Source organism: Spea bombifrons, chromosome 2 (genome assembly GCF_027358695.1).
Source record: "Spea bombifrons isolate aSpeBom1 chromosome 2, aSpeBom1.2.pri, whole genome shotgun sequence".
In the NCBI taxonomy this organism is placed as follows: domain Eukaryota; kingdom Metazoa; phylum Chordata; class Amphibia; order Anura; family Pelobatidae; genus Spea; species Spea bombifrons.
In genome coordinates this window covers 54,764,061-54,785,260 of record NC_071088.1, presented here as the reverse complement: position 1 = coordinate 54,785,260, position 21,200 = coordinate 54,764,061, and the positions used below count along the sequence as shown (strand labels likewise).

At 44.3% G+C, this 21,200-nt stretch overlaps 1 protein-coding gene across 1 annotated transcript in view; it reads right to left on the bottom strand.

The window, feature by feature from the left end:
- USP49 (ubiquitin specific peptidase 49) overlaps nucleotides 1-19,768 on the bottom strand; it is a 49,269-nt gene extending 29,501 nt beyond the window's left edge. Inside the window, exons 1-4 of the mRNA XM_053454262.1 lie at nucleotides 18,331-19,768; nucleotides 17,927-18,131; nucleotides 16,676-16,784; nucleotides 15,352-15,554 (exon numbers count right to left, since the gene is read on the bottom strand). Of these exons, the coding sequence (XP_053310237.1) occupies nucleotides 15,352-15,554; nucleotides 16,676-16,784; nucleotides 17,927-18,131; nucleotides 18,331-19,659 (1,846 nt within the window). The 5' untranslated portion in view covers nucleotides 19,660-19,768. The remainder of the gene's footprint in view (nucleotides 1-15,351; nucleotides 15,555-16,675; nucleotides 16,785-17,926; nucleotides 18,132-18,330) is intronic.
- Between the last annotated feature and the right edge of the window lie 1,432 nt (nucleotides 19,769-21,200).

Genomic DNA, 21,200 nt, shown 5'->3' with positions numbered 1-21,200 from the left:
ACAAGATATTCTACATCCAGACAACTTAAATATAAAACTCCGGATCCTTTTTTTCTGCCGCTTTGGATCTCAGCCCACCATGACATATAACCCGCACTGCTCCCTGCAGGTCATGTTCACCATATTTCCTTCGCAGAATCCCATGTATTTCTTCTAATGGCTGTTATCCACTCGTCCAGATGTGTTTTCTGTACTCTGTATCTGAATGTGTATCGTGTACTGACTCATTTTGTTTCCATGAGATCTGATACACTGTCAAGTTACGGATCTGAATAAAAATCTTTTTACCTTCGGCTCTGAGCCTTCATACACTCCAAACTCCGCCATTGAGAGTCACTGGTTGGAAAGAGTGACACTAAATCAAAGGAGAGCTTACACACTCCAGCCGCGGCTCCGTCTTGAATCTCCGATCCCTGCTTCACGCGGATGGAGTTGGATGCCGGCCGTGAGCCCGTCAGCTCCCTGTGAGAGTCCGGAGGAGACAGGCCTGGAATCGGCAATCCCGGGTCTTTCCTGCTGCAGCCAGCCCTTCGAGGACGCCCAGAGGCCGGTAATGCTCACCCGCACTCCCCAATACCATCTTCGCAACTGTACCATTTCGTGAGCGGACAATAGAGGTCCCTCACATCATCCACAACCCCAGTGGCCTATTGCGGCCTAGTCCGGGAAACACCATACTCCTTTCGCAATTATTGTTCTCTCTTGTTTTCTCCATTTTTCCTTTTTTTTTTCTTTCAAATCTCCGTTTATTAAAAAGTAACATTGCATAGTCAAAGGACAAGATACATCAGGCATCTCAGTAAGGCAGTATACATCAGGCAATATGAATTCAGGGAGGAAACATAAGAAATATACTGCATAAGCTTCAATTGATATCGACCGATACAAGGAATTACATAGCGATGAGTATCACGTATACAACATTACAGGATACATGAACATACAGTTCTGTCTCGGAGAGTTGCCGAGAGTAACAACAAGTACGAAAGAAAATAAAACAAACAAAACTAAGATAACAGTGCACGGTAATATTTCAGGAATTGTACAAGAGGATTGGAGGAAGGCAGATGTGGTTCCTATTTTCAAAAAGGGTTCAAACTCTGTGCCCGGAAATTATAGACCTGTGAGCTTAACTTCAGTGGTTGGGAAAGTATTTGAAGGGCTGTTTAGGGATAATATTCAAGAATTCCTTGGGAAGAACAGTATTATTAGCAAAAATCAGCATGGCTTTATGAAACATAGGTCCTGTCAAACTAATTTAATTGCATTCTATGAAGAAGTAAGTAGAAGTGAAGATCAGGGTGTTGCAGTGGATGTAATTTACTTGGATTTTGCCAAGGCGTTTGACACGGTTCCACACAATAGGTTAGTATTCAAAGGAAATTGGTCTAGATGCAAATTCTTGTTCTTGGGTAGAAAATTGGCTTAGAGATAGCGAACAGAGAGTTGTCATAAATGGTAAATTTTCAAGCTGGTCAAAAGTGGTAAGTGGTGTCCTCAGGGTTCTGTTCTGGGACCAATTTTATTCAACATATTCATAAATGACCTGGCAGTAGGCGTTGAAAGTCATGTTTCTGTGACACTAAACTAGGTAAAGTTATACAGGGCGAGCAGGATATTACTGTGCTGCAGAGGGATCTAGATAGACTGGGGGACTGGGCACACAAATGGCAGATGAAATTCAAAGTAGATAAATGTAAAGTTATGCACTTCGGGGTAGCGAATGCACAAGCAACTACACCCTAAACGGTAGTGAATTAGGGGTAACGACAAATGAGAAGGATTTGGGAATTGTTATAGACAACAAACTAGGCAACAATGTGCAATGTGAGTCTGCGGTTGCTAAGGCCAGTAAGGTATTGTGTATAAAAAGGGGCATCAAGTCGCGGGATAAAGATATAATGTTGCCTCTGTATAAATCAATGGTAAGGCCGCACCTTGAATATGCTGTGCAATTTTGGGCACCTATTCTAAAGAAGGATATCATAGCACTAGAAAGGGTGCAGAGGCGGGCTACAAAATTAATAAAAGGAATGGAGCACTATAGTTATAAGGAAAGGTTAACTAATTTAAATCTGTTTAGTTTAGAAAAACGGCGCCTCAGAGGGGATATGATAGCATTATATAACTATATTCGGGGCCAATACAAACCATTGTGTGGAAATCTGTTCATAAACAGGACTATGCATAGGACACGTGGTCATGCGTTCAGACAGGAGATTTAGACTAAAGCAGAGGAAAGGACAATAAGGATGTGGAATTCTCTGCCTGCAGAGGTAGTTTCATCGGAGTCTGTACAGACGTTTAAACTGCAACTGGATGGATACCTGGAAAAACACAATATTCAGGGATATAATCTTTAATTATGAGAAAACAGCTTATTGATCCAAGGAGAAATCTGACTGCCATTTTGGGGTCAAGAAGGAATTTTTTTCCCTGGTTAGTGCAAAATTGGAAAGAGTGAAAGCAGGGTTTTTTTTTTTTTTTGCCTTCTTTTGGATCAACAGCAACAAATTAACAGATATAGGAAAGGCTGAACTTGATGGACGCATGTCTTTTTTCAGCCTATATAACTATGTAACTACGTAATGTATGGATGGATGGATGGAGCGCCGTCTAACGAGTCACTCAAATAGGAAGAAAAAGGAGGTCGGTGCGAGTAATAAGACTACTGAGGTTGGTGTCAAAATGTATGCGTATCATTCAAGACGTGATGGCTAACTGCCAGGTCAACTGCCGTCAAGGTCGGGGGGGTGTCTACAAAGCCGCCTAGGACGGTCTGAAAAGTGGGAGAGGCCAGGAACTCCCTCCATGGCGACCATTTCAGCCCATTCTTATATCCTAGGCCCCTGGAGGTCATAACCATGTCTTCCATCTGACAGATGAAACTAATTTTCTTGAGCCAAACGGAGACTGGAGGAGGTTTAGCCTGTCTCCAGAAGCAGGGGATAGTGGCTTTAGCCGCGGTAATGAGATGGATGGTGAGAGACCTCTGGTAAGAGCCCATGCTTGAGGGAGTGTAGTGCAGAAGCATTGTCTCGGGGGAGGCTTGAAAATCGGGGTCATCTATTGTCCGTGTCACCGCAGTTACGGCTTTCCATAGAGGTTGGACAAGGAGGCAGTCCCACCACAGATGCATATAGGTACCCACGGCAGCCCCACACCTCCAACACACCGAGGAGACCTGTGGAAGGAAGTGGTTGAGGTCCACAGGTACTCTGTACCATCTGGTAAGGAGCTTGTATGCAGACTCTTGTAACTTACTAGACGCGACCCCCCTAAGGGCGAGCGATATCTTGTTCCACTCATCTGACTCAAACGTACGGCCCAAGTCCTTTTCCCATGGGCTGAGGAAGTCCGTTTTTTTGGAGGTACTGTATGTCAGGAGGAGTTTATACAGTGTGGAGAGAAGATGAGAGTGTCTGGAAGAGTCTGCACAGAGAAATTCAAATGTCGTTAACCGTCTGGTCAGGGCGGAGGAGGGGGACAGGGAGGAGAGGAAGTGTCGAATTTGGTGATATAAAAAAGCTATCCTAAAGGGTACAGGGGCAGGTGGCATGAAGTCTGAGATGGGGCGGATAGTGTCCCCGGTGTAGAGGTGGGAAACACGAAGAACCCTCTCCCTGTCCGGTAGAAGAGACCTTACGTCGACCCATACTAACCCCGGTGGGAAATCGGGGTTGGAGGAGACAGGGGTTAGAGGACCCGGGCAGGTCGTGAAGGGGTATTTAGCAAGGGTCTTGTGAAAGACATGGAGCATTGGAGTGACGGTCGGGTGTCGAGGTATGTCGGGTTGGTGATATCTCCGTGGCAGCCATGGCAATATAGCGATGTCGTGGGAGTAGAGGGAGTTTTTCTGTGTGAACCCATTGTTTGGGATTGCTAGACGACCATTCCACCACTCTCTGCAGGTGAGAGGCAACCCAGTATCATTCGACGTCCGGGAGGCCCAAGCCAGCTTGATCCTTATTGCTGATCAGGTAGGAGAGGGCCAATCTAGGGGGGCGGTTGAACCAGACGTACCTTGTGAAGGCCCTGGTCCACCGTTTAAAGGAAGGATTGAGTCAGATATACTGGGAGAGTTTGTAGCAAATATAGCAGGCGTGGGAGAATGTTCATATTAAGCACACTCACCCTTCCGAACCAAGATATATGGCTGAAAGACCATCTCCTAAGGTCCGCGGAGACTGAGGACAGCAGGGGGGCGAAGTTAACCTCCACCATGGTGGACAAATCGGCCGGGATGCGTACACCGAGGTAAGTTAAACACGTATCTGTCCAACGAAAGGGGTAGGTGGTTTGTATCTGCGATTTGACGGAGGAGGGAATATGTGTGCCCAGGATTTCAGATTTTTGTAAATTGATTTTGTATTGGGATAGGTCATGGAACTGTTGCAGCTCTGAGGTAATGTGTGATAGAGAAGTTAATGGATTTGTGACTAAGCAAAGCATGTCATCGGCGTATATAGATAGTTTGTATTCTAGTCCCGCCACTGGGAGGCCCACTATGGAAGGGTTGGCCCGGATGGCGTTGGCCAAAGGTTCTAGCGTTAGGAGAAAGAGTAGGGGAGATAGCGGGCAGCCCTGTCTAGTGCCGTTGGCTAAGGTGACTATCGGAAAGAGTACAATTGATACGAACATAAGCAGAGGGCGAGGAGTACAGGGCTCGTATATATTGTAGGAACCGGGGACCTAAGGCCAGTTTGTCTAGGACTTGGAAGAGAAAGGGATGCCCGTGATGTTTGGGGGTCAAGTGGCGTCCTGGCAGCCAAGGCGTTAAAAAGGGTCACGATGTGGGGACCCAAGGTCCGTATAAATTTACTATAGTAGAGCAGGGTGAAGCCATCCGGGCCAGGGCTTTTACCCTTTGGTAGGGATTTAATTGCTCTCTCCACCTCTTCCAAGCTGATGGGTGAGTCAAGGCAAGCCCTATCCTCCACAGTTAGCCTAATTTTAAGGTGTTTATCCAGGTATTCTGCCATCCGAGTGAGTGTTGGTGCATCGGGATCTTTCCCCTCATTTAAATTGTAGAGCTTATTATAATAGGCAGAAAAGCAGCGGGCAATATCTCTCGTGTGGTGGTGTAGTGTGCCTGACGCGTCCCTGACCTTGGGGATGTACGTGGTTGACCTCTTGGCCCGGAGAGCTCTAGCGAGTAATTTCCCAGGCTTGTCCCCCAGTTCATAAAAGTGTTTCAGGTAAGGAGAAAATTTTGCTTGATCCTGGAGTCCAGAAGGGTGGATAAACGGGTGCGAAGGGCCTGAAGCTGTTCAAGGAGTTCATGGGATAGAGTCAGCTTATGTCTAAGTTCTAGAGCAGCTATTTGGCGTGTCAGGGAAATGAGGGAGAGGTGATCCAGACGTTTAAGTTTGGCACCAAGCTGAATTAGGTGGCCTCTCATGACCGCTTTGTGGGCATCCCAAACCGTCGGGACCAGGGTGCCACAGGAGGAATTGTCGCTAAAATAATTGTTTAAATGCTCCTCCAATTCCGGGAGGAAGGTGGGGTTGTTTATCAAGTTGGCATTGAGACACCAGCACCAAGCCTTGGGGGGATGTGAAGGGAGTCGTAGAGTCATGTAGACGGGCATGATCGCTAATTGCTGGGGAGCCAATGGTAGTGGATTGCAAGTAGGAAAGGTGGTTGTGGGATAGGAATAAAGCGTCAATACGCGTGTAGTGATTGTGAGGGGGGGAGTAAAAGGTGTAGTCTAGAGTCGTGGGATGTTGGGCTCTCCATACGTCCACTAGTTGGTTAAGGAGGATCATTCGTTTCACCTTTTAATCTTCATATAGGGGAGATGGGACATGCCCGTCGAGCAGTCAAGTCTAGGATCTAGTACCATATTAAGGTCCCCCCCCCGAAAATCGTCACTCCCAAGGCACCCTCTCCGTGTCAGAGAAACAACAATAGTGTGTGTATTAGCGTGTGTGGGTAAAGGAGAAGAGTCCCGGGAGGAGGGAGTCTATCTAAAGTGGAATTAGGACTGCGGAAGGGGAGTACGCCCGTCAGTGTAGTAGGAATGCGACAGCGTGGCGTAGAAACCGTGCCCAATTCACAGGCATCGTGGAGAACGGAGAAACTGAGAAGCCCTGCTTGACGGTGGTGTGTGTGTGTGTGTGTGTGTGTGTGGGGGGGGAAATCGACCGCAGGGTGCGGTAGAGATAAGTGTTTAGGTAGCGGGACAGGGGACCTCGCATGAGGGACATTAGTTTAGCTCTGGATCATAGTAAAAGCCGCAGGGCGAGGAATGTGTGTCAGTGGGGGAGCTCGGAGGGTGGGACAGGCACCCCAAACAGAGGCGGCTTAGTGATGGCCATAAGAGCTAAAAGGACAGGGCATCACAGGGATGTCCGGCGCCCTAAAAAAGGACATGAGGGCGTAAGCGAGAGGTCCGGGGCGTAATGTATGTGTTGGTGTGTGAGTACAGGATGGGAGAACCTCGCAACAGCAGGAAGAATGAAAGAGAGGATGGCCTCGCTTGGTTAACATGATGGGGCGACCCCTGGGACTTGAATGGGTCTAGCGTACACCGTGGTGCACCGATAGGGACCCAAGGACGATTGGCATCAACATTAGGGGATACGTGGCAATGCATACAAACAAGTGAGGAGAAGAAAATATATAAAAAACAAACAGTTTGAACAGAGCAGAATAGAACAGTGAGTGAGCCACCGTAAACTGGTAACAGACAGTAAACCATGTGGCGTCGGGGGAAGGTCGAAGCGGCGATCGGGACAGCATAAGGAGTCCATCTTCGTAGGGGCATCCCCATCCTAGGCACCAGCCGAGATCATAGGGGGGCCAACAGGTCGACTTGATGTTGCAGGCTCATGTAGATTGGCGTGCCGAGGAAGGTGGTGGGGCTGCGTGTGTAGCAGGCACTGGCAGCGGAGACTACCATCGAAGCGGCGTTGACAGAGTGACCGGATGCAGTCCGCCGCGAGGGTCCTCCAAAAAACAGCAGTGGCGGATCCCCGCCGGGATTCGAAAAGGCGTGGGGTCGGTTTCGTCCAGGAAGGGATGTGTGGGAACAAGGCACGTGGTGTCACGAAGTCGTGCATTTTCAGGGTGCGGGGAGCTTCGGTCGTTTGGTTCTGCGAGGCTTGGGTGACCAGTCCTTAGAAGGATCCCGTAGATGTGTGGGGGCAACAAGGGTCGACTCCCAGTCCTGGATAGGAATAGGAGACAGGCCTAGGCTTTCTAGGAAAGACAGAGCATCTGAGGCTTGGCGCAGAACAAATGTGTCTGCGTCCTTCCGTGCGATTAACGCAAACGGAAATCCCCACTGGTAGGGAATCGAGGCGTCCCGCTAGGCTGTAGTGAGCGGTTTCAGAATGCGTCTCGCCTGTAGGGTCGTGGGGGAGAGGTCTGGAAAAATTGCTATGGTGTGCCCATTCCAAGTGAGATCACTTCGCAAACAGCATGCTCTGAGTATGCTTTCCTTCTCAGGGTAGTAGTGTAGCCGTCAGATGATGTCCCTCGGAGGGCTCTTGGCGTCTCCTCGTGGTTTGAGAGCTCTGTCGAATTCAATCTGTGTGTCTGCCGGCCGCTGTAAAATGCTGCTAAAGATGGCCTGCAGGGTCGAGGCAAGTTCGGTGTGCGTGACTTCCTCTGGGACACCACGCACCCTGAGGTTGTCGCGTCTACCTCGGTTGTCTAGATCCTCTAGTTTCCAAACAAGAAGCTGTAGTGTATGGGAGTGTTCCGAGACTTGTGAGGAGCGGGTGTCCACAGTATCGGTGATTCTTGCGGTGTCTGTCTCGACCATCGCCACGCAGTCTCCAAGTTGTTGGACGTCTGCTTTTATGTCAGATAGGGCGTCTCGGATGCCTTGAGTGGCTTTTTCTATCAATGGTATCATCTTGTCTTTAGTTGGCAGAAGCCGGAGAGCGTCCTGAAGTGTGGAGTATTCACGTCAATCGGCGCAAGAGTCTTCAAGGCAATCATTACTCGAAGCAGCGGGAGAAGGCGCCATATTCGGGAAAGAGTCTCTGGAGTCCTGGTCTAAATTTCCCCGGAAATAGGAAGGGACCGAGGTGAGTGAGGATTTTTCTTTGCTCCCTTATGGCTTATGAGTGCCAGGGGCTTTGTTTGTTTTTTCCCATTTTAGTAGAAAACACACTAAGTTGAAGAAAACACAGAGAGGGTCTGCAGAGCAGAAAGCCTAAGCAGCCATCTTCGTCAGATTTTAGACATCCTCATTTCCGATCACGCTCCAATTTCATTATCACTCACATTCCACCCTCCCATGCTCTCCTCTTTCAATTGGAGGATGAACCCTCTTCTATATAAATCACAAGATTTTTGCACCAGCCTTAAGTCGGCATGGGCAGAATACGAAGAGAATAACAAAGAGCATAGGAATACGCCAATTCTTTTTTGGGACGCAGCGAAAGCCACTCTTAGGGGTCACATAATCTCCTATGTTACACAAAAAAAAAAAAAAAAGAAACTCTAACCAATCTCAATAAACTCAGTGTTAATTTGTCTAAAGCCAAGAGGCGGCTTATAGTTGACCCTTCTCCCTCATCCAAGGGTCCTTACACAAAAGTCAAAATGGCCCATGCCACTTTATTACACACCGCTTCACTATTGTGAATTAGATATAAAGAAGCAGATCTGTTCCTTCACACAAATAAGGCAGAAACACTTCTATCTAAACTGGTTAAATCAACAGCGGCTAATTCAAACATACCAGCTGTTAGGCTTGTCGAAGTACCTCCCTCTCAGGATATTAATCAAACCTTTGAGGCCTACTACAGGACGTTTTATTCCTCCAATGTAGTTACATCTGATTCAATAGAGGCCTTTTTACACCAAATAGACCTCCCCTGTCTCTCACAATCCCAACAAGACCTCCTAAACAGGGACATAGTGCAAGAGGATGTTGACAGGGCTGTTGGGGGACTTAAGTTGGGCAAAGCCCCTGGCCTGGATGGGCTCCCCGCGGATTACCCCCGATCTTACCATGGCTTTTAATGCCTCTTTCACTACACCAGAGATTTCCCCCCACTCTAATATTGCTCAAGGAATGGAGGGATCCCTACTCTCCAGCTTCATACAGACCAATCTCATTGTTAAATTCTGACTTTAAAGTTTTGCACAAGATATAGGCGGACAGGCTTGCTTCCCTTTTCCCAACATTAATTTCTCCAGTACAAAAGGGATTTGTAAGGAATAGACATTTGGTCACTAGTGCCAGACATATAATCGCTGCCATTCATAAAGAAAAATCCACCCCCCGTGTCCCTCATCTCCTCTTAAATTTAGACGCGGAAAAAGCATTCGATAATGTAAATCGGCAATATCTCTTCTCCGACACCAAAATTTTGGCTCACTCTTCGTAGAATATATCACGGCCATTCACTCCACCCCCAAAGCTTTCATAACGACCAACAATTTAAATTCCCCCTTCTTTACTCTGGGCAAAGGCACCAGACAGGGCTGCCCCCTATCCCCACTCCTCTTTAACCTTGCTCTAGATCCCTTTCTACGTCTCCTGTTAGATTCACCATTTTATCAGGGAATAATGGTGGGAGATAGAGAGATGAGGGTGACAGTATTTGCAGATGATATGTTACTCTTTGTGGGGGCGCCGCTCACTACAATCCCTATCATAATGTCCTTTCTGCATCAATTTGAATTAATTTCTGGACTCAGGGTGAACTTAGACTAATCCGAAGCTTTACGGTTATCGACTGGTAGACCTCCTGATAGTTTGCAATCCTGGCCTTTCCGTTGGTCCCCAAATTATATTAAATACTTGGGGATTATATTCCCGACTGATTTGACTAGATTATATGAATTAAATATGCTCCCCATCATTGTCAAAGCCTCGACTGATTTAAAATCCTGGGCTACTCTTCCACTCAATCTCAACATGTTACCGCTATTATTGTCAACAAGTGATATACGGAAAATACACAACGCATTCTCCTGTGTTATATGGCGAGGGGGGCGGCCTAGGATTAGCTTTAAAAAACTAACCCAATTGAAATCAAATCCAGATCTCAGATTTGAGAATTGGAAGGCCAAAGGAATCAAAATATTAGCGGACATTTACAAAGTATTCCTTACCCCCTTCCCACTTATGGCCACATATGCAAGCAAAACACTATCTACAAGAGACGTTACGCAACGTGCATCCCACTCAAAGGAACCATGTTTTAGAATTGTTGCTCAATCCCTCATACTCAAGTAAGGTATCAATTTCAACATTATATAGGGCGCTACTTCAGCCCTTAGATTATTCTACCTCCACAACGGGCCTTGCGAAATGGTCTCTTATTCACCAAAGGGACTCTCTCACTCCTTGCGATTTATTACATTCATATACCCGTAGGCTGAAAAACCTACAGGCCTCCTGGTTCCATGATACCACACTCAAATTACTTCACAGAGCATATATCTCTCCCAGTCAGCTATCCGCCTATCTTCACGATGACATCACTTAGCTCACTATTATTTTTTTAAATTATTATTATTATAGGTCTTCAAGTTGTTAACTTGAAGACCTGGAGTGCTGACCATCCTTTGAGAGTGTTTTGTATGGAAACTGCTGGTTACTAGCACCAGATTTGGAAGATTTGGAATGGTGTGCAATGGACATATATATATATATATATATATACACACACACACACACACACACACACACACACACACTGCTCAAAATAATAAAGGGAACACTAAGATTACACATCCTAGATCTGAATTAATGAACTAATCGTATGACATACTTCCGTCTTTACATAGTTGAATGTGCTGACAACAAAATCCCACAAAAATTCTCAATGGAAATCAAATTTATCAACCCATGGAGGTCTAGATATGGAGTCACACTCAAAATCAAAATGGAAAACCACACTACAGGCTGATCCAATTTGATGTAATGTCCTTAAAACAAGTCACAATGAGACTCAGTAGTGTGTGTGTGGCCTCCACGTGCCCATATGACCTCCCTACAACGCCTGGGCATGCTCCTGATGAGGTTGTGGATGGTCTCCTAAGGGATGTCCTCCCAGACCAGGACTAAAGCATCCACCAACTCCTGGACAATCTGTGGTGCGACGTGGCGTTGGTGGATGGAGCGAAATGTCCCAGATGTGCTCAATCGGATTCAGGTCTGGGGAACGGACGGGCCAGTCTATAGCATCAATGCCTTCCTCTTGCAGGAACTGCTGACACACTCCAACCACATGAGGTCTAGCATTGTCTTGCATTAGGAGGAACCCAGGGCCAACTGCACCAGCATATGGTCTCACAAGGAGTCTGAGGATCTCATCTCGGTACCTAATGGCAATCAGGCTACCTCTGGCAAGTACATGGAGGGCTGTGCGGCCCCCCAAAGAAATGCCACCCCACACCATTACTGAGCCACCGCCAAACCGGTCATGCTGAAGGATGTTGCAGGCAGCAGAACATTCTCCACGAGTCTCCAGACTCTGTCACGTCTGTCACATGTGCTCAGTGTGAACCTGCTTTCATCTGTGAAGAGCACAGGGCACCAGTGGCGAATATGCCAATCCTGGTGTTCTCTGGCAAATGTCAAACGTCCTGCACGGTGTTGGGCTGTAAGCCCAACCCCCACCTGTGGACATCGGGCCATCATACCACCCTCATGGAGTCTGTTTCTGACCGTTTGAGTGGACACATGCACATTTGTGGTCTGCTGGAGGTCATTTTGCAGGGCTCTGGCAGTGCTCCTCCTTCCACAAAGGCGGAGGTAGCAGTCCTGCTGCTGGGTTGTTGTCCTCCTACGTCCTCCTCCACATCTCCTGATGCACTGGCCTGTCTCCTGGTAGCACCTCCATGCTCTGGACACTACGCTGACAGACACAACAAACTTTCTTGCCACAGCTCGCATTGATGTGCCATCCTGGATGAGCTGCACTACCTGAGCCACTTGTGTGGGTTGTAGACTCCGTCTCATGCTACCACTAGAGTGAAAGCACCGCCACCATTCAAAAGTGACCAAAACATCAGCCAGGAAGCATAGGAACTGAGAAGTGGTCTGTGGTCACCACCTGCAGAACCACTCCTTTATTGGGGGTGTCTTGCTAATTGCCTATAATTTCCACCTGTTGTCTGTTCCATTTGCACAACAGCATGTGAAATTGATTGTCCATCAGTGTTGCTTCCTAAGTGGACAGTGTGATTTCACAGATGTGTGATTGACTTCGAGTTACATTGTGTTGTTTAAGTGTTCCCTTTATTATTTTGAGCAGTGTATATATTCACACGCACTTTTTTACATACATATTTATGTATACACAGTTATACATTTACAGTCATTTTTATAAATAATTTTATTGGTAAATCGACAGAAAAACTTCTAAATTCTAATCACTAAATTACCGTATTTTCTCGATTTTATGACCCCCTCGTCTTATAATCAGACCTCAAATAGAGGACTGGCTATGAGACTAGGATCCAGATCCCCCGCATCTCTGCAAGGGACCTGGATCCCCCTCTCTGGTAACCTCAGCTGTCTACACGTATCTCCCATGCCTTCCCCGGCTGCCAGAGAGGAGAATTCCCTGCAGCACTGCAGGGAATTCTCTTCTCTGGCAGCTGGCGAACGTCTGCTCGATGGACACAGACAACCCCCACTACTGCTGGCACTTCCACTGGGCCTTCTATGACGGAGCACCGGCGTCGCATGACCTTCCGGTGCTCAATCATAGAAGCCCTGGCGGAACTAACGCCGGGCTCCACCCACTGCCCCCACTAGACACCAGGGAGTCAGAAGCACTGGTTAGTTGGGGGGGGAGTGTTATATGGGGGAGGCATAAGGCTTTTCTGGAGGCAGAGTGCCCCACGATATATGCCACTCCTCCAGAAATTCCTTTTAACCCCCTATATACCGATCTGCCTCCAGAAATGCTTTATAACCCCTTAATGCCACTCTGTCCCATGATATGCCCTTTAATCCCCCCTATATGCCATATATATGTTTTATATATTTTTTGTCAGTTGTCTAGTAATTTACTTTATGTCAGCACACAATTTTTTTTTTTCATATAAAGCAAATAGTTTCCATACCATGGGCACACTATGGTCCAAAAAAAGCTGATTTTAAAACTATTTTGGATAGGTCTTTTATGTCAATTGTTTAAACTGTACATTTTGTATTGTTACATCATGGACTATATGGAGTGTACTGTACTATTACAAACAGATATTCACATGATACAACAAAGTGAAGCGCAATATTCTAATCGGGGCGCATGTGTATATGGGAACAAAAGAAAAAAGGTATATGATAGTGTGATATTGTTAATATAAACCAAATATGTGAAAAATATTTAGATGCACTCACAAACAATGTCAGTACAAGAGGCTCTTCAGAAAGTAAAATCTGTTCTTTATTCTTTAAAATTCTATAGATATAAAACAGAAGACAACCACATGGTGCAGTAACTTTCTGTGCTGTGTATAAGCAAGTAGAAATGCACTTACAAGATGGTTGAGTTCAAATATATATATTTAAACTTAGAGTCCGAGGTCCGGAAAGGTAATCTCCGATCTGGAAAAACGCAGGTTATTTTCTTCTATATCTCAACGCGTTTCGCCCTGATATACTGGGCTTCCTCAGGAGAATAAAGGTAAAGTAATCCGCAATATCGATCCACAATCGTAGTATGAGACTGACATTGTTTGTGAGTGCATCTAAATATTTTTCACATATTTGGTTTATATTAACAATATCACACTATCATATACCTTTTTTCTTTTGTTCCCATATACACATGCGCCCTGATTGCTGTTTTGTACATTTTTGAACACTGAGAGGAGTGTTTTTGTTGGGCAGCGGCAGTGTTATTACAGGGAATTATTTCCTTTGATTTATATTTACTTTGACATGTAATTGGGTGTTAAAGGTTTTATATCTTCAATATTCTAATTAAATATAAATACTACACCTTCTAGTTAGGTGGTGCTGCAAAGACACAGGAACAAACTCCCCAAAATGTTCCAAATTAAATATCATCAAAACCACACAAGTGTCTGCGCACCCAAATAATAAGTAAATAAATTATATATTCCCACACAAAGTATCCTAAAGGCTCATATATAAAATAAATGGAAAAAAATAGTGTAGGTCTCAAAAAAAAAAAAAAAAAAAAACGCTATGAAGCAGATCGGACCCTTAAAATTATGGAGTATGATGATCCCAAACTGGTACTTGTAAATAAAGAAGGTAGGCAGAGGAGGGGAGTAGATAAAAACAGTAATTTTAATGTATGAAAGAAAGGCATACTTGTCCTTCGTTTCAGATTTGTTACAGAGTCCAGGCTTCAAACTTCGTAGCAGCGCTACCACAAAGAGACGCCATCTTAGTCCTCTGATCCACTTCAAACTCCTCCAATAGCACCAATCTTTTGGGTCTTGGTTGTGATGGGTTAAAAAGTAAACACTATGTTTATCGTATCGGTTTCTGATTTTTCTCTGATGTTCTTCCACTCTCTTTCTTTTATACATTAAAATTACCGTTTTTATCTACTACCCTCTTCTGCCTACCTTCTTTATCTACAAGTACCTGTGTGGGATAAAGAAACTCCTAAGGAGATCATCATACTCTAGATATGGGCATATTTACGCCGTTTAAATTTTAAGGGTCCGATTTTCTTCAATAAAGTTTTTTATTTTTTTATTTTTTTTTTTAGACCTACTTTGATATACTACGCCATCATTTTTTTCCCCTTTCTTTTATATATGAGCCTTTTGGATACTTTGTGTTGCATATATAATTTATTCACTTATTTTTGTGCGCAGACACTTGTGTGGTTTTGAGTTATTCACATGAGTCAGAATGGTTGTGCTTCAGTGTTATGGAAATAGCTTACAAACATTATTTGTGGCAATAACCACAACTCATCCTGTCACATACACAATCATGCACCACCATAATGTGTGGCCAACATATAGATTGCCATCTGTTGTGGAACATAACCTTCCATATTGCCATAGCTCAATCAATTTCAGAATACTAGCTGGGCATTACAAAGTTTGCGCTGTTACAACATTAGAAAAGAAAAAAGAACTGTCAGTTAAGATTATAGCATTACTTAGGACTATAATAGAACAAATACAAGTAGAGGTACATTGTAGGGATATTCTAAACATGCTGGGTCTTTTTAATTTACATGATGTATCTTTAACTATTACAGTAGCTATTAGAAAACAATTCATCTGTATATGGTGATACATGGTAAAGTTAAAATATTGTGCAGTGCATTCATGTTGTGAAAAAAGGTGTCGAGTGTGCATACTGATCCATACAACTGCTGGCAAAATCAAATTTAAACTTTTTGAATGCGCTACTAAGCTTGAAGGCTTGCTTACCTCCCTCTGTGTTATAACAGAATGCAGTGTAGTGCCCTGAGCCAAAGCCTTTACCATGATGCATCACTACTGCAGAGAGGTCATAAAGGTAGGACCCTGTGTCCGATGATGGCAGCACACCTTTACAGTATGGCTCCATGTTTAGCACCTGGTCAAATAAAACATGGACTCCAATCTTCTCTCTGTGGTTCCGTCCAGACCATCTGTATATTAAAGTGTAAATTCAGGGCTCACAAAACATGGTTTCATCAAATTAAGTGCATTATATTGATGAGGGACATACAAAACATCAATATTCATTTAACAGGACTCAATCCTGTTATAGTATGGTTTGTTCGTGTTATGAACAGTACGTTGTATCACTTTTCACAGTATTCTTTTTCCCTACTACCTGGTCATCACATTTAAAATTTAGGCTTCTCTCTAGTCACCTATCTTCTGATTATGTAGATATTTGTTGTCCTAATCTAAATGGTCAATGTATATTGGTTATTGTTCTTCACTGTGAGTTTAAACTGATTTGTCACCAAGTATCTGAAGCCAGTTGGCTGGATGTAGCGAAAAGCAATTCAGTTTCTAGGTTTTTCCATAGATAACATTGTTTTGCTGACCACAAAAGTACTGGTTTTCCCCAACAAAGTGTGTTTGTGTTCTGCATACCGACTGGCATGCCGTGTCATTTTTGGTGACTTGGTTTGCAGGAAACTTTCTTCAGAGAACCAAAGAGGCAACCCACTTTTAGCCACCTGTCGCTAAGAGGAATCAAACAACAAGCAGGGACCGCCCAGTCGACCTCGTTCCGTTACAATATATATAAACCGACTCCGTATCTTAGAAACAAAACTGTCTGCGCAGTTTTGTTTCTTGTATACATTGTACAGCCAATACAGTGTTCCTTGCAGCATGCTTACACCTGTTTGGTAGGCTCGTATTATACATTTGTATTATTTGAGCCTGTGACTAGCTTAGCGCACCGACATTTTTTCTTTCGACTCCGTATCTTAGACAACAGCTTTTGTAATGGTAATAATATCTAATTTTGGAGAATACCCCCCAAACGCATTTGCCCTTTCCCCCACTCCCAGCCAAATGTTGCTTCCAGTCAGGTCCAGCACGACCCTACATGCAGCGTTTAGCAGTCTGTTTAGACCCCAGTGAGGAAGTTTAAATTGATACTGATTGATGTACTTTAATATGCATTCTCCTAAAAGGTTGTCAGGGTCATTAGGCTGACCTTTTGCCTTATAGCAAAAACTGCTATTGTATGTCTTGATCACTGTTGATTTCTAAGTATGTAGACTAATAGATTAATCATTATGTTTACCTGAAGCGCTTCAGATGTAGCCGCAAGACCTGAGGTAGTCTAAAGATCACAAGTTGTTTCTTTGCTTCACTCAGCACTAATGGTTTCTGAGATGACTTTCGCCTCCTGCCTACAACAGAAAGATTCCATTTCACTTGGTGTTTGGCCCTTGAATGCTGTTGGGGTCATACAAAACTACTAACTTTTTGATAAAGGAAAAATGAATTTTGTGTGCACGTGACCCCTGAATAGACTGCTTAAAAGTGTTTTATTTCAGGTTACAGCATTTTTTAAGGAAACAAGTGCCATAGATAAGGGTCAATAAGAATCCTGTACTTGCTTGAAGAAAACAGAATTAAAAAAAGGGAATGCTTATATTTTAGAACAATGAGGAGACACTTCATAAAGATACATTGCTTATGAATACCGGATATAATCCTACTGTAAGAAATGAAGGGTGCCTTTAAAATGTGATATTACATTTTTTGCATAATGTTTTTGGGCAGATTTGGGTTTCTGTAAGGTGAGATATCTGGATTTACAATGTAAAGAGGGGTCGGGTGAACCACTTTCTGGGAGGAACAAGGAATTCTGGAATGACACGTTTGGGGCTGCAATAGTCAGAAGATTAAGAAAAGAGAGCGCAGTGAACAAAAGTGCTGGGTCAGGAGACTCAGAATGAAGCTGCGCAAGATGACGTTCGGAGAAGCCTGTGAGCTGAGACAGGTTTCCCAAGAATGTGCTTAAGTATCCCTTTTGTTTTGTATTATTATCAAATGTTTTGTGTATGTTACATGTTTTACAATCTGTAACAGTGACCTAATTAAATATAAATATCCATTTTTCTATACACTTGTATTTGTGCTTTATTCGTCACGCATTCCCTAAAAGAATAACCCTGTAAGAGGGTCATAATTTCTTACACTACCACCCAAATTTGCACTGTGTAGCACAAAGCCATCCATTGAGAAGAGCAATAAGTGAAAACCTAATTACCCAATAGGGTAGTCTGCCTCCAGTAACATGGCACAGTGGCTGTCACCACTACAGACTTGCTGCCCTAGACCACAATATGCCACAGTGTGCATACAACGAGATCTATTATGTCCTGACCATATGTAAGAGGGTTAAGGAGAAGATAACAGTTTATCTAGTAGCAGGTAAAATCAGTATGCCCAGATACCAGATGGTAAAGGTGAATAAAAAAAATGCATCAAATAGATCCAACATTAGTGGGTGTATACACCCAACACAATCTATCCTTAAACTTACTGTTACATTGATCACAAGCATAGATTCTTCCTTCCAGTGCCTCTGTCTCTGTAAACTTGGCCAGCATTTCTGTAAGTGTGCATTCAGTAGTTATAAGAGGAGCTATCCCCTTATCTAGATTGTGGTAGCGTTCAGGGAACTCTAAAGACAGGTCCCAGAAGGGTTCTATTGTGTCTGACTTATAGCTGCACGTAAGACAGGTGACCTAGTGGAGAGAAAACAATATAAACCCATCCACATAAACCACATATATCATATGTATTTCTTAGTTAACAGAACTTCTAATTTAAGCAAAATGTCTAAAAGTATGACCAAATTCTTCCCATTCCCATACAGCGACATGTTTCTAGCAGTGAAAACTGTAAAGTGTATTAACCTACAGAAGTGTCAAAGTGGCTTCTCACCTGGCTAAGAAGCTGTCCATGGAATATTGTATTCACTACCTTCAGCACCTGTTTAGTGAGCTTCCTCTGAGATATAGGGATAAGTATCCTACGTTCGCTGCCTTCTGACTCTAGTTCTTGCTGCACCTTGTCTAACAGTTCGCAAAGAAACTCCTGGGCATCTTGCTGATCATAACCCCGGAAAGCTGGGATCAGACTCCAAACAGAGTGCAGCATGGCAAATGGTGAAACCAGTGCCCATTTTCCTGACCACATCACCCGGAAAAGGGTGTGTAACTCATGGCATAGGGACAGTTCCTTGGTACTGGGTTCCTTGTCTTGGATCAATTCAAGACTTTTTTTTATGGACGACTCCCCATTTGATTTTGGTCCCATGGGGAGGTGTCCTCCTCTACCATCATGCCATCCCACACAGTTCTTGCCATTGGTGCTAGTTTTTGCCAATAGCTCCTCTTTCTCGCAGGTGTCAAGGGTGAGGAAGCACTCCCTAAATTTCTGAAGATGACTCAACACTTGCAAGATAGAGTTCATATAGCATGTATTTCCCAGATTTCTAAGCCCGGTCACTCCTGGGGTCATAGTTGGCTTTATAGAATACAGTTGATTGAAGCATCTGCGTGCCTCTCGCTTAGAAGTGGGGCTACTGGTTGTCATGTTTCTGAATTTACGGGGAATAAAGCGTTCCCTGTTCGCGTGTGAGAGCAAGCGGGGACTTTTCCTGGGTGGTGTATTTGCAAGTTCTTCAAGGAGACGCCTTTTTACCTCCTGTCTCTTTAGCCTGGCCTCTTCTTTTCGTCTCTCTATTTCAGCCCGATGTCTCTTCTCCTCCAGCTTTATTTGCCCTTTTGAGCTCCTCTCAAACCAAAAGTGCAATGCCTTGGCCAACAAAGCCTGGCGTCTGTGCCGTAGTGCTGTGACCATCATCGAATTCCCCTGCGAACACCTGTGAATTCCACTCCTATACCCTGCTGTGGCCTGTGACCTCAAGCTTCTCCGGCTAGTGGCTTCCTGTTTTTGGCTGCACACAGCAGAGAGGGCACCCCTCAGAAGCTTTAAGTCTCCCTCAGGGTTGTCATTTAATACATAATCCTGGCACAGATAGCAAAAAACATAGAGCTCATGCACCTCCATTACTAGAGGATGGTTGCTTTCCTGGAAGTGGCGAAGGGTGTGCTCCTCAATATATCGTCCACAAGCAACGTGAGAACACTTAAGACATGCCCAAACAGACTCTTGTGTGTCACAGTCCACACACCTCCATTTCTGTGGGTTAAGGATAGAGTGGTTTTGGGCCAGGCGCAGGCGTCCAACGTGTTTGCATCGATCCATGTTCACAAGAAGGTCTCACACAGCAACCTATATGGACAACAGAGGGAATTAAACACATGGCCTACTAAGAATATTCATTATACCAAATAAATACTTAAAAAGCATGGACAAGCAATAACAAACAGATAACCGTTCCCTGATTTATGCTGTTTCATGAGGTAACCATAGTTGGCACTGTAAAGTAGGTCTTTTTATATTTTTGGAACACTCATTTATGGAGCTCTAATACTTTACTCTCCTTGCTTTTATAAGGGGTGATTTTGTTTATTCTTAATAGTAAACACAGCCGGGCACTTCTGCAAAAAATATTATGTTTAGTATTGAATCTTTGAATTGGATATTGGAATGTGCTGCAGTTTTGCCACTATTGGAAAGATTAAATATTGGTTGGTAATTTTTTTCACTTATATACTGTTTTTGTCTGTTAGATACTCAATGATAGACCTGCAGTTACAGCTTGCTGCTTTACGTTACACATCACGCAAAAATGGTCACTTAACGACCTATGACATGCCACTTTCTTCGCTTAAACGGTGTTGCTGTAATGCCTCGATGTTGTGGCATTCAGCAACATCGAGATCGGCATCAGGAGCCATATCTGGCCCCTCCCCGGGGTGTCAACATCCGTTTCAAAAGATCAAGAGGCATTCAGTGACACCGAACACTCACCGCAGGGGGCGCACTGTGACCGTTCAGGAGAGCGCATCCTTTAAAAAAAATGACAACGTTGGAAAAGTTTGCTCTAGAGAACTCTGACTCCACTTGCAGGTTGAATAAAGGTACTGTATTCAACCATGCAAGTCAATGGAAGTCAATGGAAAGAGTTAATGTAAAACATAGAAAGTGACGGCAGATAAGAACCAGTAGGCCATCCAGTCTGCCCAACTTCTGAGTACCTGGCCTTAGCCTATATCTAGCTTGGCCTTATGCCTATCCCATGCTTGCTTAAATGTCTTAACTGTATTAACATCTACCACTTCTGCTGGAGGGCTATTACATGCGACCATTACCCTTTCCGTAAAGTAATATTTCCTGATGTAACCTTTAAACCTTTGCCCCTCTAGCTTATGACTATGTCCTCTTGTTGTGGTAATATTTCTCCTTTTAAATAGACTCTCTTCCTTCATCTTGTTGATTCCCTTGAAGTATTTAAATGTTTCTGTCATATCCCCCTGCCACGTCTTTCTTCCAGGCTATATGTTAAAAGCATTTCAAATACTGAAGGGGTGTCTTATTTAAACAAAATGAATGGTTTGATGGGGTAAATTGGATTGGCCAGGCTCAAAGATAGGGCATAGGCACAGACTGACCAAAATGGGGGGGGGCACACTTCCCAAATGTGGCCTTCTAGCCCCCAAACACCAGACAAATCCATGCATGGGTGGTATCACTGTACTCGGGAGATGTTGCTGAACACATATTGGGGCGTTTGATAGTGATGTATACCTGGAGCTATAAATTTAAGGGGTTAAACCACAGATGGTAAACCTATGGCACAAGTGTCAAAGTGGCAAAGCCAAGTGCAGAGATCTGATTCCAGT